We start from the raw sequence: 24,051 nt of genomic DNA on the forward strand, positions 1-24,051 counted from the left end.
AGAGAGAGACAGAGACACAGAGAGACACACAGAGAGAGAACAGTGTAATTACAAGAGTAGTGACATCGCAAAACTATCTTGTTCTTTGTCCCCCTAGGTTACCCGAAGGGTGTAAATTTGACTTGCATGTCTCTCACTTAGCTCGATAGTTTCTAGTATAGGACTGTGATTGGTCTGCTGTTCTGTTCCATCATCTTAACGGCAAATCGCTTAGGATTTTCTGGCACTTCGTGCTTAAAGCACTTGAAAGAAGACAAGGTTGTTATCACAGACGTTTACGGCTGTACAAACTTTTGTCACAAATGTTCATGACATAGTACAGTTAGTAGCTACACTGGTCAATAATAAGCTAGTTAGGCCTAACCATTCCAAATAAAAAGAAGTGTCACTGAACGTGAATAAAGTGGAATTCTAACAGTAAATAAAGTTGTAACTGGACACATAACCAGGCCTATTCTGTGTGTGCAGCGTATGCAAGCAGAACTTCTGACAAACTATTAACGACGCGGGACAGCGGCATTTCTCAAATGTCAAATATTGGCTAGTACATTTCTAGCTAATATGAAATATTATCCAATGCCTCTGTGTGCGGCTAAGCTAAGCTAGCAAGGCTAGCCACATTGACATCGCTATGTCAGTAAATGGAAAACATGAATATGTCAACAATTGAATTTTTCTTATGAAATATTACATGCGTTTTAAGCGCCCAACGAAAATGTGTAGCGCTAATAAACGATATAGCTGGCTAATCAGATAGAATAAGTAGCTATTCCTGCTAATGTCGGGTGGCTCAACGTTTTTTTTTCCAGGAAAAAAAATCTTAAGCAGTTGCAGAGGAAAGTGTTTTGTTCCCTAACAAATACAAATTTGAGCTGTTGGTCGCTTTCAAATTGAAGCTTTCTACAATCAGTGACATGTTGCACTCACTTTCTTACGATTGTTTATTGTCTCTTCGAGTATTTCTCCGTGTTTCCTGAATCCTTGGTAAGTCCTCTTTTCTTTAGCTTTGCTCGGTTGCCGGAGTTGGGGATTCGGGGGAGGGGGTTTCCGCTCAGGCTGTGGCTCTCTTGCCGTGTATGTGTGTGTCTCTGTGTGTCTCTCTGTGTGTGTGTGTGTGGTGTGTGTCTGTGTGTGTGTGTGTGTATGAGAGAGAGAGAGAGAGAGAGAGAGAGAGAGAGAGAGAGGAGAGAGAGAGAGAGAGAGAGAGAGGAGAGAGAGAGAGAGAGAGAGAGAGAGGAGAGAGAGAGAGAGAGAGAGAGAGAGAGGATACGATTTTAAAAAAATGTAAGGAGGGAGCTGGTATCAAAAGGATTCCATTTGTGGATAGCCTATGTTTAGGTTGGGGTTGAAAAGGTTCTTAAGGTGTCATCTGTTTTAAATCTCAGTTGGGTATTAGGCTAGTAGCCTATAGGCTACGACATACGGTCAGTTGGACACTTTGTTCTAGAGCAGAGGTGACCTAACTTATTAATTCAAGAGAAAAATCTACATCGTCAACATAGCGCCTACATTAGGCCTACGTATCTTCAGAGTTAGGCTACTTGTTTCATACTTGTATGTAGGCTATTTGATTTGACACTCCTGTTGTGTTTTCTCAAAAAATAAAGTTGTGAATTTAATCAGATTGGCATAGCGTTCCATAACTTTGTCCACAGGGCATCTGAACGCGCAAAATACATTTTGATCATTTTTATTCTGTTTTGGGTGGTTTTGTTGGGGATGTCGTTTGGAGGCTACGGCACAACAGGTTAAAAAAGACCTGTCAGGACTCCGTATGCCTGCGCCTTGTCCATTAATTGTAGGCTATCTAGCGGGACAAGTTATCCCTTATTTGTCAGCATGAGAAATACAAGGTGTTGCGCGAGAGCGTGCAAAATGGTTCGCGTGAGTCTCAAGGCAAATGCGTGAGACTTGAGAGACCTGACTCATTTCAAAGCTGAAGAGCTATTTCAGTCGGTAGGACTCGCTGTCTTACAATTGTATTCTGGCGGGGTGATTGAAATAATGGGGACTTCTAGCCATACTCACCACCGCTATTTGGAGAATTTGGGAAGCAAGCACACATAACAGAATTGCTATCTGATAATAGAATACGCAGCTGGGACAACATGGTTTACAAAACAAGTGTACCCAACCAATTTTCCCCAATCACATGGTGTGAGCCTGACATCGACGTGACGCGCTGTCAGCTGACTGCAGTAAATTCCTCGACCTTCGCTGCAAACACAACATCATCTGTTAAAACCACCTCTTTTTTCCTCTTTACTGACATATTTTAACGAACCCAATAATGGCGAGTCAGTCCCAGGGAATTCAACAGCTCTTGCAAGCAGAAAAAACGTGCTGCGGAAAAGGTAGCCGAAGCTCGCAAACGTAAGTTGAAACTAGCTGTCAGTGAATGGCTAACGACAAACAGCAGTTAGCTGGCTGGCTACAGTCTGCGGTAGTAGTCTAGTACTAGCAACTAGCTTCAGCTAGCTTGTAGAGGAGTAGAGAGAGGCCGCTGGGCCTCACTGACTGTATCTTGGAACGTCACTCTAATTGGCGCTAGCTAATTTTCTGCCATACTAAATAGTAATTTAGTAATACTTGATAATCTTGTATTTAAAGTTGTATTAAATCTGTCCCAAAATTTGGCACCGAGGAAGGAAATGTTCGGTAGCTTTGGGTGTTTTCATGTAGAGCTATATTATCCACTTGATCGATCTTACCTATAATAACTACCCCAAGTAGCGTAGAGCTACAGTAACTTGCTCTGTTGCCGTTTGTAATTTAATATGAACATTTCCACATTTTGATAACAAAGTCAACGCAAAATTAGACGATGCTTGTAGGCTTATAATATCTGGAATCTGGCGTTGTCGTGTTAGTTTGGCCTCTATTGCCCCTCATCTCTCAGAATCCAGTCTAGATTCTATCTCGCAATTATCTGTGTCGTGTTTGAAACAAATAATAGACTGCAGTGCCTCACTCTTGTAGAAATTAATTAATTTAAGGTAAACATACTAGTCGGTTTTTCACTCTTCCATAATGCATTTTTTTCTACAGTAACGTGACATTGAGTCACTTAAGAAAAAAACAAGTTCCTTATTTCTTTCCTTCCCCCATGTTTTTCAACGTTGCAGACTAGTCTAGTATAACTAGTATGTATCTTCCTCACTTCCTTTTTTATTTCCCAATAAATAAGTGGTTTTTGGTTAGATGTCAGGTGTTGACATTTGTGAACAAAAATCATGCCCATTGTGACATGTTGTGCACAGCCATAAAAAGGGCTGTTCAAGTTCACTTGAACAACTTAGTCGGGAAACAAATAATGTAATTGTTTGTTTACATGTCCTAACGACCATAAACTATTTAGCGCACTCATGTTTTTCATGTTCCCTGACTGCATTGTGTCCATGTATGCTTTTTTTCATCAGGCAAGAATCGCCGTCTGAAGCAGGCAAAGGAAGAGGCTCAGGCTGAGATTGAGCAGTATCGCCTGCAGAGGGAGAAGGAGTTCAAGACCAAGGAGGCAGCGGTGAGTCATAGCACTGAGTCATTATGTTTGTAAAAGGAGCTTAGGACAGGGTATAAGAATGCTTATATTGCATACACATTCATATTGAGCATTTGAAGGGGCTGTGATAAATTATAATCAATTAATTAATATCTTACAAGGTGACAGACTAACCTCCCTCTGCATCATCTTGCACTCTGATAGGCTCTTGGTTCCCATGGTAACTCAGCTGTGGAGGTGGACAAAGAGACCGTGGATAAGATGGCTTGCATCCAGAGTAGCTACCAGCAAAACAGGGAGGCTGTACTGGGCAACCTGCTGAAGATGGTGTGTGAAATCAAGCCAGAGATCCATGCCAACTACCGCTTTGCTGGCTAGACCCCCCCCCCCCCTCCCGCTTCTTTCTCTTCATCATTAAACCCTTAAACTAAGGAAAAACAGAGGCAGACACACCTTGCACTGGATCACAGTGTCTATACGCACCATAATATGTTATATGATAATCTACCTTCACATTCCTCCATTTGATGTTTTCTCTCTAGTATTGATAAATCCACTTTCATCAACACTATTGTTATAATCTGTATATTATATGTTGAGATAAAGTGACACTCACAGTTCAGTCAGATGTAAAGAATATAGTATGATTGAAGTAAAGATTAAAGTATGATTGTTTCAGCTTGTTTTAACACATTCAATGGTGATAGTTTAGTTTTGGATACGGTGCAGTGTCTCTGTCTCTGTGGTTCATTCTTATTGGCTGGCAGAATCATCAAGACCATTTCTGTGAAAGTTAGTGTGTGTTTGTGACGTTGTGCGTGTGTCTTGCTATGCAATGTGATGTTTATTTATATCTGATGCACAAGTTTTTGTTGTTATATTTGTGGAGACAGAAACAGAGTAGTTCCCATTTACCTGCTGTCCATTTGTTTTCCCTCCATCCTGTGGCTGTATGGTCCTGTATGAATAGGGAACATTCACAAATTGAAACATGATACTAAAATTAAATATTTTGGTGGAAAACAACACCTTCTGTGTAGTGTGTGCATTCAGAATATTTCTATTCCATGTATTACCTCAAAACAAATGACTGCATTGTTTGTTATTGTTACATTCTCTGAACTTGACATGTATTAGGATGCGCTGTGATGCAGATAAATTATTATTAATGTTTTGACATAATTACACACAATACAAAATGTAGGGGAGTAAGTCTATACTAAATATCGAATATATTGTGAGTTGTTTATCACTACAATCAGTTATATTAGAATATGTTCATGTTCATCATGTTCTGACGTTAACTTCCACAATTGTGGATGCCCATGTGGCGGCGGAAATGATGATACAAAATGGGGTATTCAAACCAACAGCGGCGCGGCGCGTTGAGGCGTCGAGTTGTAATACATTCTCAATGAAAATCGGAACTTGAGGGAGGAGCCGAGCAACGTCGAAGGGGAGAAGAGCGTCTCTGATTGGCCGCGTCGTTTTACGTCTACCAAAACGTCAAACTAAGGGGAAAACGCCAGCTCACATGAGACCCTTGTCGGCTTGCAGTCGGTAGATATTTGAATCTTCAAGCTTTCTTTAGCATACTGTTAATGATTGTTAAATAGCGAGATATCGTTATCAACGAAAAATCAAGAACTTTCTTTGCTAAATGTTGTGAGGTAAGCATGGTTCCGCATATCTGGAGCCTTCCTCCATCGCTCACTCTGTCTTTGACCTCTGAAACCAGCTTTACGAGACTGACTGTACAGGATAGCCAAGCTAGCTAGCTAGCTTTGAAATACTCTTCCATAACTAACTCGTGTAGTTCAGCACATGACCCCTCATCCCACTTACAAAGTATCTTATGACCGTCAGAAGCAGGATTGTAGCTAGTAGGAAAGGAAAAACGAAAATAGTTGGGTTTTGGTTGCATCCATCACACGAAAGTCTAGACATGGATACTACTGTAAACCTAGCCTAACTTCGATGTTGCATCATTTGGGGACACTTGGTCTGACTGTTACCAATATCAGTGAACCAAACAAGGTCATCACGACATTCCATTGTTATTGTGTGATATGAAAGAAAGGAATGTCTGAGTGGGTATGAGGAACAGGGCTCTTTTGTTTGATGAGGCACCGGGTTGGGGTGACAATATCCAAACCGGGTCAGACTGTTGTCTGCCCGGCTTTTATTGTTAGTTGGCCTCCTGCCTCTGGCCGCTATGCTACGTGACTGGACCTTGTGTTTCCTTGGCAAGCGGCTCTCCGAGTAGGATTAAGTAAAAAGCCTAAATTTATTTAGTAGGCTACGTGCTGCCAGTTAGGGTCTTTCATGTCAAAGCTGTATAATGCATCTTGATGTTGGTGAACTTGTTTGATAAGAACAATAATCTGTAGATAAGGTCTCGGGTTGGGGACGGGTTTTACTATTTAATGATTGATTGAAGTATTTAGTGAACTCGTATCACAATAACACCATAGTCACGGGAAAGCAATGGTGTTTTACTTTGGCTTTATGTCCCCTCATGGGTTGTCGTGTCATTCAAACTTAATTGTGGCATTATACTGAAAAAATTACGATCAAAAGCTCTTGACTCACCACGCACACACACACAATTTACTGATGTAATTCACACTAAAGTATTTTGAGTGAATGGTTGTTTACCTTCTAAACTAGATAACCTTGTACATAGTCATGTTTGTCTTGTTTGAGTAATACTGGAATGTTTTTCTAGTTTATTGTGTTTTGCGAATTTTCCACTTCTGCAACTTTGAACTGCTGTTCTGATTCTTTCACCGCTCACTCCTTCATCTTGATGTTTGGCACTTCCTATCATTAGTGGGAATATAGTATCATTAGGCCAATGATGTTGTACTACATTTGATGATATAATCCTGTATGTAGCATTTTTATCCCAACGTTGTGTATGCCACGTCATCCTCAATCTTGGATGTTAAGTGGATGAGGATTTCCAGTAACTTAAAAGGTGTCAAAAAAAGTGGACAAAGGGCAGGTCAAAGTGACATATTAGAAAAGTGATGTCTTCATAGGTAATCTGCTTGGCACGTTGCAGTCTTTCTACATCTAACCCTCAAGGTTGATCTTTTATCTGTGGCTTAAAGGTCTTCTTGTTAAAATGCCATAAACAACAGTAATAATTAACAGTTATCTGGATAAATGAAGGCATAATAAACAAGTTAGCAAGCATACTAATTGTCTCCTAAAATATTATATAGTTTTGGCTATTGGATATAGATTTGGCTTTTTGTATCATTATGAGTTGCAGAATTTCATTTAAACATCTAGTGTTTTATTTGCCTTGGTCTGGTCAAAGGACAGGTTTTCCCAAAGGACAAGCATGCCAGAGATCAGTCTTATATGGGGAGAGAAAGTAAAAAGAGGAAGCGGCGAATTAGATTCTATGTACCTTCTCAGTAGGGAGGTTGCCGAGGCCTGTGATTGGCCTGATCCTCTGAGGAAATGGGAGATTGGTCACATGAGAGAAGCAAGTCATGAAAGGGCAGCTTAGTTCACTGGTGTGATCACACATCCATGTTACCACTGGCGTTTAGCAGGGTGAGCACTCTTCCACACTTAGAAACATAGGCACCGCACATCTGCATGAACAGACACACACACACAGTTGCACCACTAAACATTGACAAGTACTTTGTTGTTGCACTGTAACTGAGCCTGTGAACCCGCTGAAACATTCCGGTAAGTTTAGATTATTTTCTATTGAATATAGAATATGGATACGATAAACTCTGTTGGTATAGCCTGGATAACATGTACCTCCGTAGTTACAAACATGTCAGATCCATCCCAGTTCTTTTAATGTGGTTGAGGTTAAGGGTGTTGATAATTAAAAATCCAGCTGTAGCTAACTGTTCATCAGCATTGTTCTGCAGTGTGTTTCAACTATCCTCTGATGATGATTCAGTTGTACTTTGAACTTGGTGTTCTATGTTTTTCAACATAGTGTAGCAAGTTTTGTTTTAGTCATGCATTTTACTGTGTCAAATATACAAACCACGTCTATAGAATTCTGTTCACTGGTGTGGTATGGTTGTGAAGGACTTGCCGCGGTACTGTAGAAGATCTGAGTCTTCAGGTTTATTATTGTAGCAGACGTACAGGAACATTTCACAATGGCTTCCGAATGTCCTGTGTAGATTGCGGTGGAAAGCATTGAAGTCTCACAAAGCCACTGAGGCCAACTCGTACCGCAGAGTAGACGAAGGACTTGCTGTCACAACGTTCTGAGTTCATGGGGGACGTTGTGCATGCCTCGTTTATTTATTCTCCTGAGGCGGGGGGATTGTTGTGTTGGACTTGTTCACACAGGACGGCCATCTGCGCCCTTGTCCATTGGTTGTGTGAGGTCATCTGTTTCAACCTGGTTCATTTGGAGGAAAGTTCAATTCAGCTTGGTGTTGACCTTCACATGTCCTGCTGGAGGGTAGCTTATTATTGTATTACCAAATCTGTGTGTCAGAACATGGAGACTCTGCCAGGACTGTGAGTACAAAACAGAGAAACAATAATGTGATTTTGGGGTCTGTTAAAAATGGCTAATCTCCGTCTGTCTTGTCTGTTTACTGTCTGTTGATGTGATCGCAGCCTCTGGGGTTCCCTGATCTTTACAATAAAAGGTCGGACTGTAAGTGATTGACACTGATGTTTTAAAGTAGGCAGTGATTAGATTATTAATGCCGTTGAGTACACCCATTGCCTGAGGAGGCTTGACCATTTGATTAGTTGGGGGGGGGGGGGGGGGGGGGGGGGGCTCCTGGTAAACATGAAGTGGCCAATTACAGTTCTTATAGTTGATTTCTCTGTCTGAAGCAGCAGCTAAAGGTGGTCAATGCCACCGCTAGCGACAGGGCACCTCCACTGTGATGAGCTCCATATCACGTAAACAGGCTTCTTTCTTGTAGGCTTCTTGTGGTTTCTGACTGCCCTTTCTAGAGGAACGGAAGGGAAGTGCTCTGAATGGTGAGTGCAGGGATCAGCCTGGGTCTGGTCTCACTTCCTTGGAAGTTCAGCTCAAAAGTGAAATTAGACACGTTGTTTTAGGGCTTATCTTGAGTAGACGTGGATCGTCCAAACCAGGAGAACCAGCTAACTCATTATGTTGTCAGGTGTGAAAGCAGGAACGTGAGAGGGTCTTATCATCCCAGCCAGGCCACACCTTCAACAGAGTTGTAAAGACTGTCTGTGCCTGTAGTTGGCTGGCCTTTCCATTCTGGTGTTTCATTTGCTAAAGTAAATCATATAACAATAGGAAGAACAGGCAACATGGTGTAGGCCTATGATAGAAAGGGTTTCTGTTGTCACTTGCCAGGTCAACACTTTACTTTGGGAATATGCTGAATGTGTAGTTTATGCTATTGTGCTCATGTGTTTTAGGCCAGGATGGCTACGAAACTCTCATAGAAAGACGAACAGAGAGTATCAAAAAAAAGGGAAGAGAGAAAATCTTTACACAGCCAGAATTAAAAGAGGATTATCTAAGAAATGAGGGAAAAGTTGGAAACACAGAGTTGAAGGGAAAATGAAGCAAATCAAAGATTTAAGTGAAAGGGAACAGAGGATTAATAGAAAGAAATGGACGCATAGCCAGAGAGAATCCAGAAATAAAAAGCAGGTAGACACTCAACCATTGGAAACACCTCCAGATAGTCCAGTTAATGTTTTGAATGAGACACCACAGACAAGCAGGCAGGCTGCTGCAGGGAAAAGAGAAAGGGACAAAAGAAAGCAGAGAGGTTCCAGAAAAACGAAAACACTCAAAACCAATCTCAGCAAGGCCCAAAAAGAGAACGACAAATTAAGAAAGAAGATATGGCGCATGAAACTGAAAATCACACTGGGTGAATCGCCGAGAACCACCACAAAGAGAATGATGGGTAGCAGTAATACCAGCTTACTTTTAGTAAAGAAAGCACTCCTGTTCCACAATGTTCTTCTGAAAGAATTCAGTGAAGGGAAACAGGGTGGAGAACCACTTCAGAGATGCCATGAAAAATCAAAAAACCTTTTCTTGTCAGGGAGGGTTCTTAAAAAAACTCTGGCTGCTATACAAAATGAGACAGTTTGGTGTGACATACAAAATGCTAAGGCAAAAGGAATCCAAAGTCAGAAGGCCCACTTACATTACATTAAAACAATCAAACAAACAGTCCAAAACTTATTTTGTAATTCTGCACGTCTGACCACTGACAAACAAGACACAAGAACACACAAGAAGGAAAAGCATCAAAGAATGATCCTTTCAGACACAATGATTAACCTCCACAAAGAGTTTACCAAGCAACACCCAAACATAACTCTGAGTTATTCATCCTTCTGCACTCTTCGTCCCTTCTATGTCACTGTAATGAAAACAGTGTCATTGTGCATGTTGACTTCGCAGAAGCATGGAAATGCAAATATGGCTCAGAGGTACAATCATGTCATTTTGGCCAGAACCTCCCCCAAGTCAATCTGCACACTGACATGTACTATGCAAAAGATGAAAAGGCTGTGTCCAAGCATCAGGATGCTGCTTCCATTTGGGCATAAATGAATCCCGTACTCAAAACAATGAGAACAGTTTCCTGGTGCTCACACCATCCACTTCTGGTCTGATGGTCCTAGCAAACAATATAAAAACAACAATAATTTCTCTCTTCTATGTGATGTCCCTCAGAGATTTGGTTTCCAGAGAGCAACTTGGAACTTCTTTGCCACTTCTCACGGCAAAGGAGCACCAGATGGCATCGGAGCGACAGTCAAAAGAACTGCAGACAGTCTCCTTCTGCAAGGGAATGATGTTGCAAGTGGAAAAACATTCTACGACAAGTGGTGAAGAAAAGTGTTACCAACATCCAACTCTTTTATGTCAAAGATGATGAAATGACGCGCAAGGCTTGAATGATGAACTCATTCAACCCTTGAAACCTGTGCCTGGAACACGAAAGGTTCATCAGATTATTCCTGAGGGGAAAAAGATCAGTTGCAGATCATTGTCCTGCTTTTGCTGTGAACCAAAGATTTGCCAGTGTTTCACTCCAGCCATGTTTGATATCCACGAGCATGTAAAGGTGACAAATTTGAAAAAGCACACTGAAACCACAAGTGGTTGCCATCATCTCCGACTCGTGCGAGCAGTACAAGAGAAATATTTCACCTCACCTGAAGTGATGGACTACATTGAAAGGGAGCACATTCAGTTTCTGATGTTTCAGTAGTCAATGGATACAGATAAAAGCAGCATGATATCAAAGCAGATGCAAATAGTTGCATCTAAAAATGTATGTTGTGAGACATGATACTGAAAAACATAGAATTGTATTAATTTGTTTACATTTTTGTTTCAATGAAATTAATCGAAATACTTAAACTTGAATTTTTTAAATAAATGGTTTGTAAATGACAACATACTCACTGTTTGTGTTTGTTTCAATTCAGTGATTGATTAATTCAATTTATTACATGGTTGAATACTCGATTATGTTGGCCTACAATAAACATTTCACAATTCTAACGCTTGCTTACACTTGCCAACCAAAGCAGTTTACTCCAATGAATGTTTGCTTCCTCTGGAGGTGCGCCAGCTTGTTTGTTGACTTTCATTGGCTGGCACAATGCGTACAGCGTCTATGCTTAAATGTTTTTATTTAATTTATTTTTTTAAGATGGCCTACAAATTAACTAGCCCACTAGGCTCTATCACTTGACTTATATTTTATACCAAACAGAAACACTTAAATTATACTTTTATCAATATACCGTGATATCCATGATATGGCAAAATCCATATCATGGCACAACGCCATACCGGTATTCACGTTCATACCGGTATCAGAAACAGAGTCGACAATACCGCCCACGCCTACACCAGGCCCAAACCGTAATGCCATCTGCCTTGTAACACTTGGCACCTTTGACTTATTACCTTGTTTAATTACAGTATTAACTTTATAATCTGTGCTGCTGGTCTTAATCAACTAGTAGGCAGGTCTAATGCTAAATGACGGTAGATTACAGAATCTGGGGCTTGTGCTTAGAGTGGCACTGCAGGAGGCACATTGCTATGGGACAGGTCACCCTGGTTACCTGCTACTGGGATGTCCTCCCAGGGAACCATATTGAAACTTTACTGATGATTGTGAGAATCTCTGAGTATTGTGTTTGGATTCTCTCCCTGCTCCAAAACATACTATATTGTGTTGTGCCACCCTGCCCTGTCCTGCCCTGAAGTCGACATGACCTCACCAAGGCTGCAGTCATTAGTACTCATAGACTACACCTGCCAATCAAGAGTACCACAGTAACTGACTCATGGTAACTTGGTGAAAACACGAGAGTCTGAGGGGCTGGGTGTTTGTTTCGGTCAGTTGGCTTTCCTCTCAAAGAGGGCCTCGGATGTTACTGCATTGCAATTACATGCAACTGAACGCCAAACCTTGTATTTCTGGCTCTGTGACATGCTGTACCTCATGCCTACATTCCAACAACAATGACAAAAGCTACCTGAAATTGGCAGGTGTGACAGATTAAGCTCTGATGAAAGGTTATTCAACAGCTCGGAATGTTTGTACAGATTCTAAATGGAAACAAAGTTATTTTGTTCTTTACATCTTACAGATCATGACAAAAGATGTCGGCGTTGTTCAATAGATCCTCCGGAGTGCAGACTTAAGCTCTCAGTGTATGCAAAATTCAGTGTATGCTCTTTGTGTCATGCAAAAGCTTTAACCTGTTTCGTCTTCCTTTACTTCCTGGGACTGCTATAGGCCTGAGCGGTGACGAGAGATGAACATGTCAGATGACCATAGCCACCACATGCACCCCGTCCCCAACACCATGCCTCCAGACACCATGGGCGCCGACAACATGCACCCAGGGGGGCACACGTTTGGAGCAGGGGGGCACATGATGATGGTGAGACACCAGCTACACCCTCCCTCACCCCACATTACCAAATCTCGCTCTGATGAAAGGCCTGCCGAAGGTCTAAGCTCCTGAACTGTGTTAAAGACTTAAGCTTGTGTGGGAAAACTTGGGCCCCGAATAGCAACAAGCTAGTTATTCTCCAGGAATGGATCAATCAATTAAATTGCGTAAAAATGTGTCAAACATTTGTTTTCTTCTGTGTGTTTGCATGATGCTGAGCAGCAGATGACCTTCTACTTTGGCTTCACCAACGTGGAGCTGCTGTTCTCTGGACTGGTCATCAACAGCGTTGGAGGTGAGAGGCACAAATATGAACACTTCATTCCCCGGGGGCGGGGGGGGGGGGGGGGCTCTGTTAGGTTACCCCCTGTAACCTAACAGAGCCAAACTAAACGACTCCCTCCCTCTCTCTCTTGTCTCCTCGCCCGGCCCTCCGTCAGAGATGGTGGGGGCGTGCATCGGCGTGTTCCTCATGGCCGTCCTGTACGAGGGCCTGAAGATCGGCCGGGAGTTCCTCCTGAGGAGGAACCAGGTGAACGTGCGCTACAACTCCATGCCTGTGCCCGGAGCAGATGGGACCATGCTCATGGAAACACACAAGACCGTGGGGTGGGTAGAGCCAGTCTGCATCTCTCTGGAGCATACACAGGAACAGAACCACGGGGGGGGGGGGGGGGGGGGGGGGGGGGGGGCATACAGACAGAGGCCAGATGGATCCGAAGCACTAGGTTGCTAGGAGGTGTTAGGCTCGTCTTATGGAAGCCAGTATACTGCATTCTGTGTGAGTAATACACAGGTTTGATGGTTTACTTGGAGCAAGGTCAGACTGCAAGGGATTGACTGAATGTGAAGTGAAGGTATAGAGTAGGAATATACCAAATTCATAGACCAGACGGAAAAACGAACCTGTCGTTTATTAGTTAAAGAAAAATGCATCCATGTATGATTTTCAACCCCGTTCCTTCATTCCCCTCCAGGCAACGCATGTTGAGTCTCGCCCACCTACTGCAGACGGTGCTACACATCATCCAGGTGGTGGTCAGCTACTTCCTGATGCTGGTGTTCATGACCTACAACGGGTACCTGTGCATCGCCGTAGCAGCAGGTGCCGGGGTCGGATACTTCCTGTTCAGTTGGAAGAAGGCTGTGGTCGTCGACATTACTGAACACTGTCACTAACACACCACACACACGTATGTTTGCCCCGGTCTGTCTCGGTCGACCCCCTTCCCTCACACACACGCCCTTGCGCGACGTGCCCACGAATACACGTAGACATTCTTCTCCCACTCAATCGCCATTCTCATCATGGCAACCCAACCAAATTTGTATGTTATTGTTGGATATTGTACTTTTGGACAGCGCACTTTGTCATGGAGAGGCCACATGTTTTGACACTATTCAACGTGACAAAATGTGTGGCAAATGATCTTGTCCTTTTACTGTGATTTACGAACAGCTCTTTGAACAGAGCAAAGAGTCCTTGAATTGGGGAACAGCCATTGCACCGTGATACAATGTTTTTGATCTTCCCCTCCAGTCTCAGTCTCTACATCTTCCTCCTCAACTAGCTTCCATTCATGCACAGTCCAGGCTCTTTTGTTATTGACCAGTAATCACCCGTCAACATGTCATTCAGCCTTACAGGTTTGGCCCGTAGGGTAATATGCTCACACACACAAACTGCATCCTTGTTCCCTTTCCTGGGTGATCATCTTTTCACAAACTCCTGGTCATCACCTGCCTTCCATATGACAATCTGCTGATATCTCACGTTGGTGTCAGAGGTCATACTGGTGGATTGTGGGTAGGGAAAGGTGCAGCAGCCCTGGCTGTACGACTGAGCCTTACTAAACCCTTTGCCTTAAATGAGGGAACATGTAACACACACACACAGGCCAACTGTAGACATGGCGACTAAGTAGGAGGTCTACGGACTAAAGTGCCAGCGCTACTTAAGATACGTTTTTCTAATGGCCAAGCTATGATGATTAAATGTTAAGGCTGCTCCCACACTGAGCTGTAACCCCTGTCTCCAATGTGCCTGAATTCTAATGGGAGTTTTGAAAGGTGTAAATATTTTGGTTATATAAAGGCCCTCCTTAGATTGAACGGTTGGAATCCAGGCAAGATATTGCCTAGCTGTCCAATCCCAAACTCGGATCACCTCAAGTACATCGGGGTCAGGGCTCAGTGGGTGGATTTGGGAAGTGCCAATCCTGCGTGGCATTCTGTTGATTCATGGACCTGAAATTATAATGTGGATCCTCCTCCTGATTCTCACTGCCATGCAGTGTCTAATCATGGATATCTCCTGAAAACCCATTCAGTTATTTCCCATGGCTTTTCACTCGACCCAGCACAATTTAGACCAACCCCTCCTCTACCTCTGGAAGGTATTTATGAAAAAGAACAACACAATTGCTGTAATTCTAGAAATGTTCAATGTTATGTCAAATTTATAGGTGAACTAGTGTCTCTTGCAACAACAATTGTTTGATTTTTCAGTGTACAATTGCAGTTCAGGCATTTTTTAGAGATTTTAATGTTAAATTGTTACTGGCAAAGTCTTTAATCATATTCTTGTTTTTTGTAACTAATTTATGTGGACTGGAAATGGTCTAAGCGGAGGAAGTGTCTGAAAATCTTGACTTAAAAAGGGTTAACTACAACTTGAGCTCCGCACGACTTTACTTTCAATTGATATCCTGTCACCTCGGATACTGCTTCCCTATTGGTGCTTACATCCTAAAAACGAGTAACGGATTATGGGAAAGTAGGAGGCTGGCCAAGTTTGTCCTTGTGACCTATCTGTGCATTAGGCCTCAAACTACAACACACACTTGATATCTTGGGGATGTCAATATGAAGAACCTAATGATGATGTTTCTTTTAGTACTTTTTTGTTTAGTTTACATTGGTAATTTTAATTTTTGAAATGTTTATATCTGTTGCCTGAATGACATTGAGTAGTGCTGTTATTGGGAGCTATGAGATCATGTTTTGTTTTTTACCACCTGTTACACCATTCTGGTCTTGTTTTGTGAAACAAAACAAGATGGTGGCAGCAATTCTGGTCTTACCAGGCTAATAAGGAACCGCTCTGGTCTGCTATACAATTGAAGCAGAAAGGCCAAACAGCAGGTAGAATGTCACAGCCACTACAGTACAGCCATTGCTAGGGTTGTTTTTGCAGTCCAAAACACATTTCTGTATCAAAGTAACTCATTATTTACTGTTGTAATCGTCTAGAAAATATGGATAATGGTAATAAATTGTAGCATTCAAGAAAAAGTGTTTGTGTGTTTATCTCCTGTCCATTATGTGATCTGTATGTAACTTCCCTTACTTGTGCGTAACTGATTAGTTATAGTGGAGATGTAGTCCTAACAGATCTTATTTCTGAGGAAGGATACAGACTATTGTTTTTCTCTTATCCATCAAACAAAAGTGTATTGTACAAAATACCATTCAGTACGAAAATAATTTCACCACACAGCAAAGCATTTCACACAGACAACTTTTTCACATGGTGTGTGTTCTGGCCACAGAAAGGTAGCCTAATCCTCACTTTGCTGATGATTCACAAATGAGTTATCTGGCGTTAAAACAAGACCCTAATTCAATAAGGGACTATAGAGGGTCAGAACAGAAGTCGGAGTATCCATGCCATGATGTGGCACTCACGCCAATGCTGGCAAACATGAGTTTTTGTCTCCTGGTTTTATCCATTTAGATCCCCGAATTGATGGATTTAAAACTGCAGGTTTCCAAACAGAGACGGCAAGGTGTTGGGTTTTGGGTGGGGTTTATAGCCGATGCGTTCGTGAATCATCTGCTCCCTTGACTTCATGTCCCCTCCGCCCGTCGCTCCTGCCATCTCGCTGGACGTAGCAACCCCGACAACATCTACCTCGTCTTTTTGTTTTTTTCGGCTCTGGGAGACAGATAAAATCAGTACATAGAAAACATGAGACACGTACTAATTTTGAGACGTGTAGCATTAGACTCCAAGGCAGGTCATTTTGCATGTCATCATCTATAACGTCATTTGTAAAAAAAAAAAATTGTCTATGTGTGTGTGTGTGTAATTAAATCAGAGTTGATAGATGTGGCGGTACATAATACATCTATGCACCCAGACTGATTGGTTCAATAACATAAATAAGGACGTGTAGCTTGCTAGCTACTTAGGTTACCTCCAGCTCTTTCTTGACACTCTCAAACTCCTCCGTGTCGTCCAGCTTTAGCTCCAGGCGGGTGGGCTTCCTGCGAAGCATCTTCTATCTTCTCTATATATCGGCCACGAATCTACAGCATCAGTCTTTCTCCTCCCACCTAGGCTACCTAGTATCAGCTAACTCGGCCAATGCAATGTATAAGTCAGGGCAGGGAAACAGAGGGAAGTGTGAGTCCTGTAGAGTAGTCAGTTAACGGTCTTGACATGATCCCTAATTAACAATAAACGAACAGTGTTAATCATGTTTGACATCTACACTAACACACACGTTAGCTAACTATCTAAATGGTAGGCTAATCACACTGGTTAGTAAACGTCGCTTACTGTACCTAAGCCGCACTAAGCGCCTTGGTTAGCTAGTTAGGCTAGCCTTTAGGCTAGCTACCTAACTTGAGCAACAATACATATTCACTAAAGAAACATTCGTTATATAATGACGTGTATGTACCCAAGTTATTAATAAATTAGCTAAACACTACAAAAGATAACTTGTACACCAAAATATACACAATATGTGGCTGAAATAACTTACTAGACGTTGTTTATCAAGAAAAATAGAGCACACTTCTCCAGTCTAAGCCGGGTCAGAGGTTATACACCAAGAGCTACTGGGAAAAGTAGTTTCATTTGAGAAAAAAGCTGTTTCACTCCATGCCACTGGAAGTCGCTTTAAAAATGTTTGTAAAAAAAACAAAATCATATATATTTAAATATCCAATTTGTTTTTAAATTAAAAACATTATTTGTCATTTTGAGCATAATTGTCAGATTTTTTGTGCCCATAGTGCTTCAAAAATGCACGTGTTTTTTTTGTTTTGTGCGACACAAGAAAAGTTTACTTTTCACATACAAATTCAGTTTTATCTCGTAGCCTTTATTTTGAAATAAACGCATGAAATAAACCGGAAATGAGACCTTACTGAACTTTCTTCATCCTGTTTCTACGCAAAGCCAACGCGGGTAGGTTATGTATTAATATTAGCCATATACATTTGTTATTTCTTACGGAATCCCGTCTTTAACGAAAAATATAGGATAAAGACTGTGTTTATGTGTGCGTTGTAACATTTTGCACAACCTGACTTGTGGTTTTAGCTTGATGTTGTAGACGACATTGCCAACGTGCTCTGTCTCAAGTTAGCCTAACTAGTAGCTAGCGATAAGCATATCCATATTTCCATTTTCCGACTAGCTACTACTTGTTGGCGGGTTAAAATATTCTGAATTTGTAAATGCACGTCAGGTCAAGATTGGTTGGGAACTAAGCTAGCCAGGCACACGGGATCAGGATGTCGGACGAAGACGAAGGCCCGTTGGTAAAGAAGTCGCGGATCTTCTATGGCAGTCTCGAGGAGAAGGAGAGAGAGCGGTTAAGCAGGGAGACCGCGGGGACGGGGAAACTGAAAGATGGCGTCAAGGCTGGCATCGCAGCTGGCAACATTAATATCTCAAGCGGTAAATGTAACATTCTAATAGTGTTCATAGTCTACCTGATGTTTTTTAATGTCTTAACATTCTAATGTAGTTGTGATGTCTGACCTTTATTTATTGTGTCTTTCACCTTGTATCTTTACTTTCACAGGTGAGTCTATGGACTTGGAAGAGCGTGTCAGTGAGCGACAGTCGGAGGTGCTAGCAGAGTTTGAACGCAGGAGGAGAGCCAGACAGATCACCGTGTCAACGGACGATGCCGAGGTAAAAGCCTGTCTGCGGGCTCTCGGTGAGCCCATCATAATCTTTGGAGAAGGACCGGCAGAGAGGAGAGAGAGGTAAATGTCACAGACCTCTCCTCAGTCTTGGACCCCTAACGTCAGAATATATCAGTGAATGGAAACCTTGACATCTGCTTGATGACCCACTCCTGTCTCTCCCTCATCTTCAGGTTGAGGAATATTCTTTCAGTAGTCGGGCCAGATGCACTGAAGAAATCAAAGAAAGACGATGACAAATCCAAACGTTCTCAAGAAGAGGTAGGGTCCAGTCTCCTCTATCCAACTGTGATATTATTGTAGCAGTCTTGGTGCCTCCTGTTTTCATCCTTATGCATACAAGTATTTTCAATAAGTTTGGCCACCGACTCACCATTTTGTGTTTTATTCTCAGCGTCAGGAAACGTGGTACCACGAGGGGCCGAACACTCTGAAGGAAGCCAGGCTCTGGTTGGCCAAATACTCTCTACCTAGGTAGCTACATTGCGATTGACTGGTGGATAGTCCAATTGGTGGCTGCAGTGCTGCTGACACCATTGTTGGTTCCATTGATTGTTGAAAAACAGCAGCTTTGTGGATGACACAGGTTTGTTTGTGCAGGGCTATGAAGAGGTTAGAAGCTGCCCGAGCTCACAAGGAGATTCCTGAATCCACACGAACAGTCAAGCAACAGGAACTACACAAGAACCTGAGAGTAGGTTCTCCATCCAACACCATGTATTCAAGTCAGGTTAAGAGAACATGTGATTTCTCCTTTTCAATCTCATCCTATTTTCCTCTGTTTCTGATTGTCTCCCTCTCATCCTTCTCTCTGCCCAGAACCTGAATAATTTCTGCAGCCAGATTGGTGATGACAGACCTATATCTTTCTGCCATTTTAGCCCCAACTCTAAGATGCTGGTGACTGCGTCCTGGTGAGCAGTAATGGAACTGCTTGTGCATACGGAATACTGATCCAAGAACTTGACATACATTGACATAAAAATAAACATCTCCCTGTTTTGACCTAACCCCAAGCCTGTGTCTCTCCTCAACTTCCTCAGGAGTGGCCTGTGTAAGCTGTGGTCCATCCCAGACTGCACCTTGGTGAGAACACTCAGAGGTAAGAACCAGTTACAGAATATTTCCAACCCTCTATATACCTCCCCCGACGCCCTTTCCCTGGCTGGCGGGTGAGTTAGGATATATTCACATTCATATTGATTAGACTACCTTTTTGAGATCTGAGATTTGTCGGTTGTTATGGTAACATCTGTTTTAAAATCCTCCTGTGTGTGGTGGCCCTGTCTCTCCCAGGCCACAGCACTAACGTTGGGGCCATCAGCTTCCACCCCCAGGCCACCCTGTCCCTGGAGGACTCTGACGTCAACATGGTGTCTTGTGCTGTCGACGGCTCTGTCAAGCTGTGGAGCATGGACAGGTACGACTCCCTCTCTCCACTTCTAGGTTCTCCCTCCGGGTTCTTGGTTGCTTGTTGGGGACGGGGCATTGGGGCAGTAGGAGGACTGAGAAGGTTCAACAGCTTCAAATGTGCTGTTTTAACTGGTTATAACCTCCTAAAGAAACCGAGGCAGATGCAACAACTATCTCTATGCGACCGTTTTAGAGCTACTGTTGGGTCTGTCCACAGAAACGCTTATCGACTTCATGTCGGCTTTTTATTGATAAACTGGAGAGCTGTTTTGATTCTGAAAGTCTGAGCGCAGGACGTGGCAAGTTCTCGAGAAAATAACAGCCTGTACTTTACACTATTATCCACTTTTATCATTTTATATCTTTCTCTGTATTACTATGTAGGGAGAGAATGAGAGCTTCCCTATCACTCAGGCCTATGTTAGAGAAAGTGTGTGTCTACATGAGTGTTGTGTACTTGGGACGAGCAGGCAGCTTGTTTCGTGTCACAAGTAACCATAGTAACCTCTTTTCTCCACTCCCGGGCAGCGACGAGCCTGTGGCTGACATCGAGGGCCACTCGGCGCGGGTGGCGCGAGTAACCTGGCATCCTTCCGGACGCTTCCTCGGAACCACCTGGTGGGCAAACGCAGACGCCGCCTGCTGCACCCTTAAGACCACCCCAGACAACCACACTGAAGTCCTAATGCCCCTTTCCTGTCCTCTCCCACCTGCAGCTATGACGACTCGTGGCGCCTGTGGGACCTGGAGGCGCAGGAGGAGATCTTGCACCAGGAGGGCCACAGCAAAGGAGTCCACGACCTGCACTTCCACCCCGACGGATCCCTGGCCGGGACGGGGTAAGACTGGGCCACGCCCCGCCCCCTCGTCGTGAGACGCGTGGGGACTGGTCGCGCGAGCACGGCTCAGGGCCGCTGTATGCGCCCACCCCCGGGGGGGGGGGGGGCTCGTACGTGCATGATCCAGAGCAAAGGAAACGCCTCGCTAGTCTGAAACTCGTTGCTCAAATATTTCTGTAGTTCACATAGCTATGTGTTTACCAACTTGGTGAGCTGTTTGGTGGAGCATAGCTGTAGCTCTACGGTGGAGTGGTGAGCAGCAGGTGTGTGTTAGATGTAGGAGAAACTGAAGGAGAGGGAGGGGGGGGCCGTGGTAGTAGGCAGTGGTCTGTTCCTCAGGTTCTAATGACTAAACTAGTGTGGTTGATGACAGGGTTTCTACCCAAGACAACAAAGGCCCAGTGTAGCAGGGGTCACTCCCTGCATGGCTTCTCTTGCCTTCTAGAACTTCTTCAAAACAGCCCTGTATGATTACCGGCCTGTAGTAGCAGTCATGTACCCCTTTAGTACACTCAACTCACCTTCTTGCTCTTATTCTTTCTCCTAGGGGTCTGGATTCTTTTGGGAGGATCTGGGACTTGAGGACAGGTCGCTGTGTCATGTTCCTGGAGGGCCACCTCAAAGAGATCTACAGCATTAACTTCTCGCCCAACGGGTACGCCAAGATGGAATACGCTGGAAATGGCACACAGGCGGTCATCGTCGCTCAACAATAAGGTTTTGTTCGGAGGTGCAGCGACCCGAGCACACGTGTGATCACCGAGGCCGTTTCTTTCCTCTTTTCAGGTTCAACGTGGCGACAGGAAGTGGAGACAACACGGTCAAAGTGTGGGACCTGCGGAGGAGGAGGTGCATCTACACCATCCCTGCCCACCAGAACCTGGTGTCCTCGGTCTGCTTCCAGCGTGAGTCCTCTCTCCTCTACTAGATTACCTTTGTCTAGTTTGAGATTCTCTCTCTCTCCCCCTCCCAGTGTTTCTCTCTCCGGGTTCTTGGTTGCTTGTTGGGGACGGGGCATTGGGGCCGTAGGAGGACTGAGAAGGTTCAACAGCTTCAAAATGTGCTGTTATAACTGGTTATAACCTCCTAAAGAAACTGAGGCAGATCCAACAACTATCTCTATGCGACCGTTTTAGAGCTACTGTTGGGTCTGCCCACAGAAAGACTTATTGTCTGCTTCATATTGTTGGCTTTTTATTTACAAACTGGAGAGCTGTCTATTCTCAGGATGTGGCAAGGTTCTCAAGAATGATGGTTCTGGAAAGAACCAGGTTGTGTTCTCTCTCTCTCTTATCCATACTTACCCTGTCTTTCCTCTCATGTCGTCCCTGTTATCCAGCGACCGACGGTCACTTCCTGGTGTCGGGAGCCTATGACAACACAGCTAAAGTGTGGACCCACCCAGGCTGGTCGCCACTGAAGACGCTAGCGGGGCATGAGGGCAAGGTGATGGGCGTGGACATGTCACCTGACGGACAACTCATAGCCACCTGCTCCTACGACCGCACCTTCAAACTCTGGATGTCAGAGTGAGTGCAGGAGGGAGAGGAGGAGGAGAAGAAAGAGGAAGAGAAGTGGAGATGGAGAAAGAAAGGATACCCAGTCGAAAGACTGGTTGACAGTCTTTATTTTTTTATTTGATTTCCATGTTAGTTTAATTGTCTTGTTTTTTTTTTAAATAAAAAAACGCATTTCAATCGTGTCCTCTGTGTTTCAATGTCGTTGATAGACAAGCCTTTACCTGCCTTATAGGTACTAATCTGCATGTTGACAAAACAATTCACACATCACTTCAATCATGTAGCCTGAGTTTATGATGCTTATTCAGTGTCTCTTCCTGATATGTCCTAATACAGTCGCATACCATGTCACCATAAGCATATATCCATAAGTTCCGGTGTCCTTATTGACCAGTGCTGAGCTTCTACTGGAGCTTTTATGTCAATACTCCCCATGGCTGTGCACTCTGGAAGGTGTCAGTCATGTTACAGACACGGGAGGCTTTAGAGCTCCCACCTAACAGGCAGCAGGCTAGCAGCACCACCAGCAGGCTAGCAGCACCACCAGCAGGCTAGCAGCACCACCAGCAGGCTAGCAGCACCACCAGCAGGCTAGCAGCACCACCAGCAGGCTAGCAACACCACCAGCAGGCTAGCAGCACCACCAGCAGGCTAGCAGCACCACCAGCAGGCTAGCAACACCACCAGCAGGCTAGCAGCACCACCAGCAGCAGAAGAGGCAGCGCTGGCAGCAGGGGCTCCTGTGAAAGCGGGGCTCGGCTAGTCCTCCGTGGGCCCAGGTGGACCCGGGGGGCTGCTCCATGATCGACTGCTTCCCAAAGGAGGGCTTGTGCTCCAGCTGAGAGACGCCTGTCTCTACTCCCTGCCTGGGGCTGCTCCTCTGGTGGCCGTCCATCTCTGCCTTCACCCCCAGGAAGGCTGCCAGATCCAGGTCCAGAGCTGTAGCTCCCCCGCGTGGCAGGGGGGTGTTCTGCCTGCACTGTGGGCAGGGGATCCACATCTGCTGGGAGTGGGAGAAAGCAGGCCCGGTTGAGCATACGAATCAAACAGACCTTTGACGGAACGGAGCCAGAAAACAGTGCTGTGTGCTCCTTGAACTGCTGATTAGCAACAATGTTTATATGTTCTACTAACACCAACTAGCCACCCATTTCCTTTCTGTCCGCCGGTGCCTGTCAGGCAGACCCACCTGTTCGTTGAGGATGGTGTCCAGCCTGCGCAGACAGGCCTGGCAGAAGGTGTGTCCACAGTACAGCCTACGAGGCAACCTCTCACTCAGGTTGAAGCCGCAGTAGCAGATGATGCAGTCCAGTTTACGGCTGTCTCTGGACGGCTGGACGGCCTCCTCCGCAGCGCCCGCTGCTGGCGAAGCAGGGATCGTCGCAGGACACGGAAGCCCAGTGGCGAGGGGCGGGGCCTCTGTGTTTGAGGCTGGCTCTGGTGGAGGGCGTGTGGACTCGGGGTCTGAGTCGTCTGCAGGACAGTGGGCGTCTGGAAGGGAGGGTACGTCTGGGGGAGGGTGCGGGGGTTCTGAGCTGAGGTGCAAGGCAGCATATGTGGGTCGGAGGGGGTCCGAGGGAGGGTAAAGGTACAGGTATGGGGATTCTGCTTCCTCTGGAGCCTCTGGGACCCCAGCCTCCTCTTCCTCTTCCATCCTTTACAGAGTGAAAACATTCACCGATTCACTTTACTCATGTATTCCATCGCACCAGGCAAGTGACCTCAGGACAGAAATGTTTTTAAGTAGGTTAATGTACGCATATAACCACAAAGGACGTGGTGTCATTATGAGTGGGTAACAAAAGCAGGTTGGTTGATTAGGTAAGCAGAGACAGAGATATCTATTTACTGCCGAGGACTATGTAATTGAAAAGATTAGACGACCATTAGAACA

General features: G+C 44.3%; 5 protein-coding genes and 2 non-coding genes across 9 annotated transcripts; 5 read left to right on the forward strand and 2 right to left on the reverse strand.

Moving 5' to 3' along the window:
* Nucleotides 1-2,196: 2,196 nt before the first annotated feature.
* Nucleotides 2,197-4,525, forward strand: atp6v1g1 (ATPase H+ transporting V1 subunit G1). The gene is given in 4 exon segments (XM_067250453.1): nt 2,197-2,335; nt 2,337-2,373; nt 3,420-3,520; nt 3,704-4,525. Coding segments are annotated over 4 exon segments (357 nt in total). The 5' UTR covers nt 2,197-2,290; the 3' UTR covers nt 3,878-4,525.
* Nucleotides 4,526-5,010: 485 nt separating this feature from the next.
* slc31a1 (solute carrier family 31 member 1) lies at nt 5,011-14,327 on the forward strand. 2 transcript variants are annotated; one of them, XM_067250467.1, is made up of 5 exons: nt 5,011-5,169; nt 12,277-12,424; nt 12,659-12,731; nt 12,877-13,045; nt 13,414-14,327. In XM_067250467.1, exons 2-5 carry the CDS (start codon nt 12,296-12,298, stop codon nt 13,613-13,615), a joined length of 573 nt encoding a protein of 190 aa, XP_067106568.1. In that variant the 5' UTR covers nt 5,011-5,169; nt 12,277-12,295; the 3' UTR covers nt 13,616-14,327. The 2 variants fall into 2 exon arrangements, with proteins under 2 accessions (XP_067106568.1, XP_067106569.1); XM_067250468.1 differs by lacking the exon at nt 5,011-5,169 and adding an exon at nt 7,072-7,210.
* A 1,539-nt stretch (nt 14,328-15,866) lies between these two features.
* On the reverse strand, nt 15,867-17,268 carry cdc26 (cell division cycle 26 homolog). Of its 2 annotated transcripts, none has more exons than XM_067250469.1 (3): nt 17,209-17,268; nt 16,636-16,793; nt 15,867-16,373 (listed from the first exon to the last, which is right to left on the reverse strand). In XM_067250469.1, exons 2-3 carry the CDS (start codon nt 16,714-16,716, stop codon nt 16,191-16,193), a joined length of 264 nt encoding a protein of 87 aa, XP_067106570.1. In that variant the 5' UTR covers nt 16,717-16,793; nt 17,209-17,268; the 3' UTR covers nt 15,867-16,190. The 2 variants fall into 2 exon arrangements, with proteins under 2 accessions (XP_067106570.1, XP_067106571.1); XM_067250470.1 differs by having other exon boundaries at nt 16,636-16,887; nt 17,209-17,262.
* Nucleotides 17,269-17,597: 329 nt separating this feature from the next.
* On the forward strand, nt 17,598-22,334 carry prpf4 (pre-mRNA splicing tri-snRNP complex factor PRPF4). Its single transcript, XM_067250124.1, has 14 exons — nt 17,598-17,636; nt 17,920-18,131; nt 18,259-18,445; nt 18,559-18,646; nt 18,780-18,859; nt 18,986-19,079; nt 19,205-19,299; nt 19,429-19,487; nt 19,682-19,805; nt 20,327-20,416; nt 20,515-20,637; nt 21,185-21,292; nt 21,424-21,542; nt 21,977-22,334. Exons 2-14 carry the CDS (start codon nt 17,966-17,968, stop codon nt 22,168-22,170), a joined length of 1,527 nt encoding a protein of 508 aa, XP_067106225.1. The 5' UTR covers nt 17,598-17,636; nt 17,920-17,965; the 3' UTR covers nt 22,171-22,334.
* LOC136957077 (small nucleolar RNA SNORA47) lies at nt 19,884-20,018 on the forward strand. The gene has a single exon (XR_010878280.1). It is a non-coding gene; the product is annotated as a small nucleolar RNA SNORA47 (small nucleolar RNA).
* LOC136957076 (small nucleolar RNA SNORA47) lies at nt 21,665-21,800 on the forward strand. Its single transcript, XR_010878279.1, has one exon. It is a non-coding gene; the product is annotated as a small nucleolar RNA SNORA47 (small nucleolar RNA).
* Nucleotides 22,335-22,848: 514 nt separating the features above from the next.
* rnf224 (ring finger protein 224) lies at nt 22,849-23,811 on the reverse strand. The gene is made up of 2 exons (XM_067250236.1): nt 23,347-23,811; nt 22,849-23,157 (listed from the first exon to the last, which is right to left on the reverse strand). The coding sequence occupies exons 1-2, from the start codon at nt 23,809-23,811 to the stop codon at nt 22,849-22,851; spliced, it is 774 nt and encodes a 257-aa protein (XP_067106337.1).
* Between the last annotated feature and the right edge of the window lie 240 nt (nt 23,812-24,051).

The sequence above is a fragment of the Osmerus mordax genome, chromosome 14 (genome assembly GCF_038355195.1).
Source record: "Osmerus mordax isolate fOsmMor3 chromosome 14, fOsmMor3.pri, whole genome shotgun sequence".
Lineage (NCBI taxonomy): Eukaryota > Metazoa > Chordata > Actinopteri > Osmeriformes > Osmeridae > Osmerus > Osmerus mordax.

Bases quoted from the DNA above. Each gene is read 5' to 3' on its own strand.
- slc31a1 (XM_067250467.1), top strand. From the start codon at position 12,296: ATGAACATGTCAGATGACCATAGCCACCACATGCACCCCGTCCCCAAC. The intron at 12,425-12,658 runs GTGAGACACCAG...GATGCTGAGCAG, and splicing joins CAGGGGGGCACATGATGATG to CAGATGACCTTCTACTTTGG. The intron at 12,732-12,876 runs GTGAGAGGCACA...GCCCTCCGTCAG, and splicing joins GGTCATCAACAGCGTTGGAG to AGATGGTGGGGGCGTGCATC.
- cdc26 (XM_067250469.1), bottom strand. From the start codon at position 16,716: ATGCTTCGCAGGAAGCCCACCCGCCTGGAGCTAAAGCTGGACGACACG. The intron at 16,374-16,635 runs GTAACCTAAGTA...TCTGTCTCCCAG, and splicing joins GTGTCAAGAAAGAGCTGGAG to AGCCGAAAAAAACAAAAAGA.
- prpf4 (XM_067250124.1), top strand. From the start codon at position 17,966: ATGTCGGACGAAGACGAAGGCCCGTTGGTAAAGAAGTCGCGGATCTTC. The intron at 18,647-18,779 runs GTAGGGTCCAGT...TTTTATTCTCAG, and splicing joins CCAAACGTTCTCAAGAAGAG to CGTCAGGAAACGTGGTACCA. The intron at 21,543-21,976 runs GTGAGTCCTCTC...CCTGTTATCCAG, and splicing joins GTCCTCGGTCTGCTTCCAGC to CGACCGACGGTCACTTCCTG.
- rnf224 (XM_067250236.1), bottom strand. From the start codon at position 23,811: ATGGAAGAGGAAGAGGAGGCTGGGGTCCCAGAGGCTCCAGAGGAAGCA. The intron at 23,158-23,346 runs GTGGGTCTGCCT...CACTCCCAGCAG, and splicing joins ACACCATCCTCAACGAACAG to ATGTGGATCCCCTGCCCACA.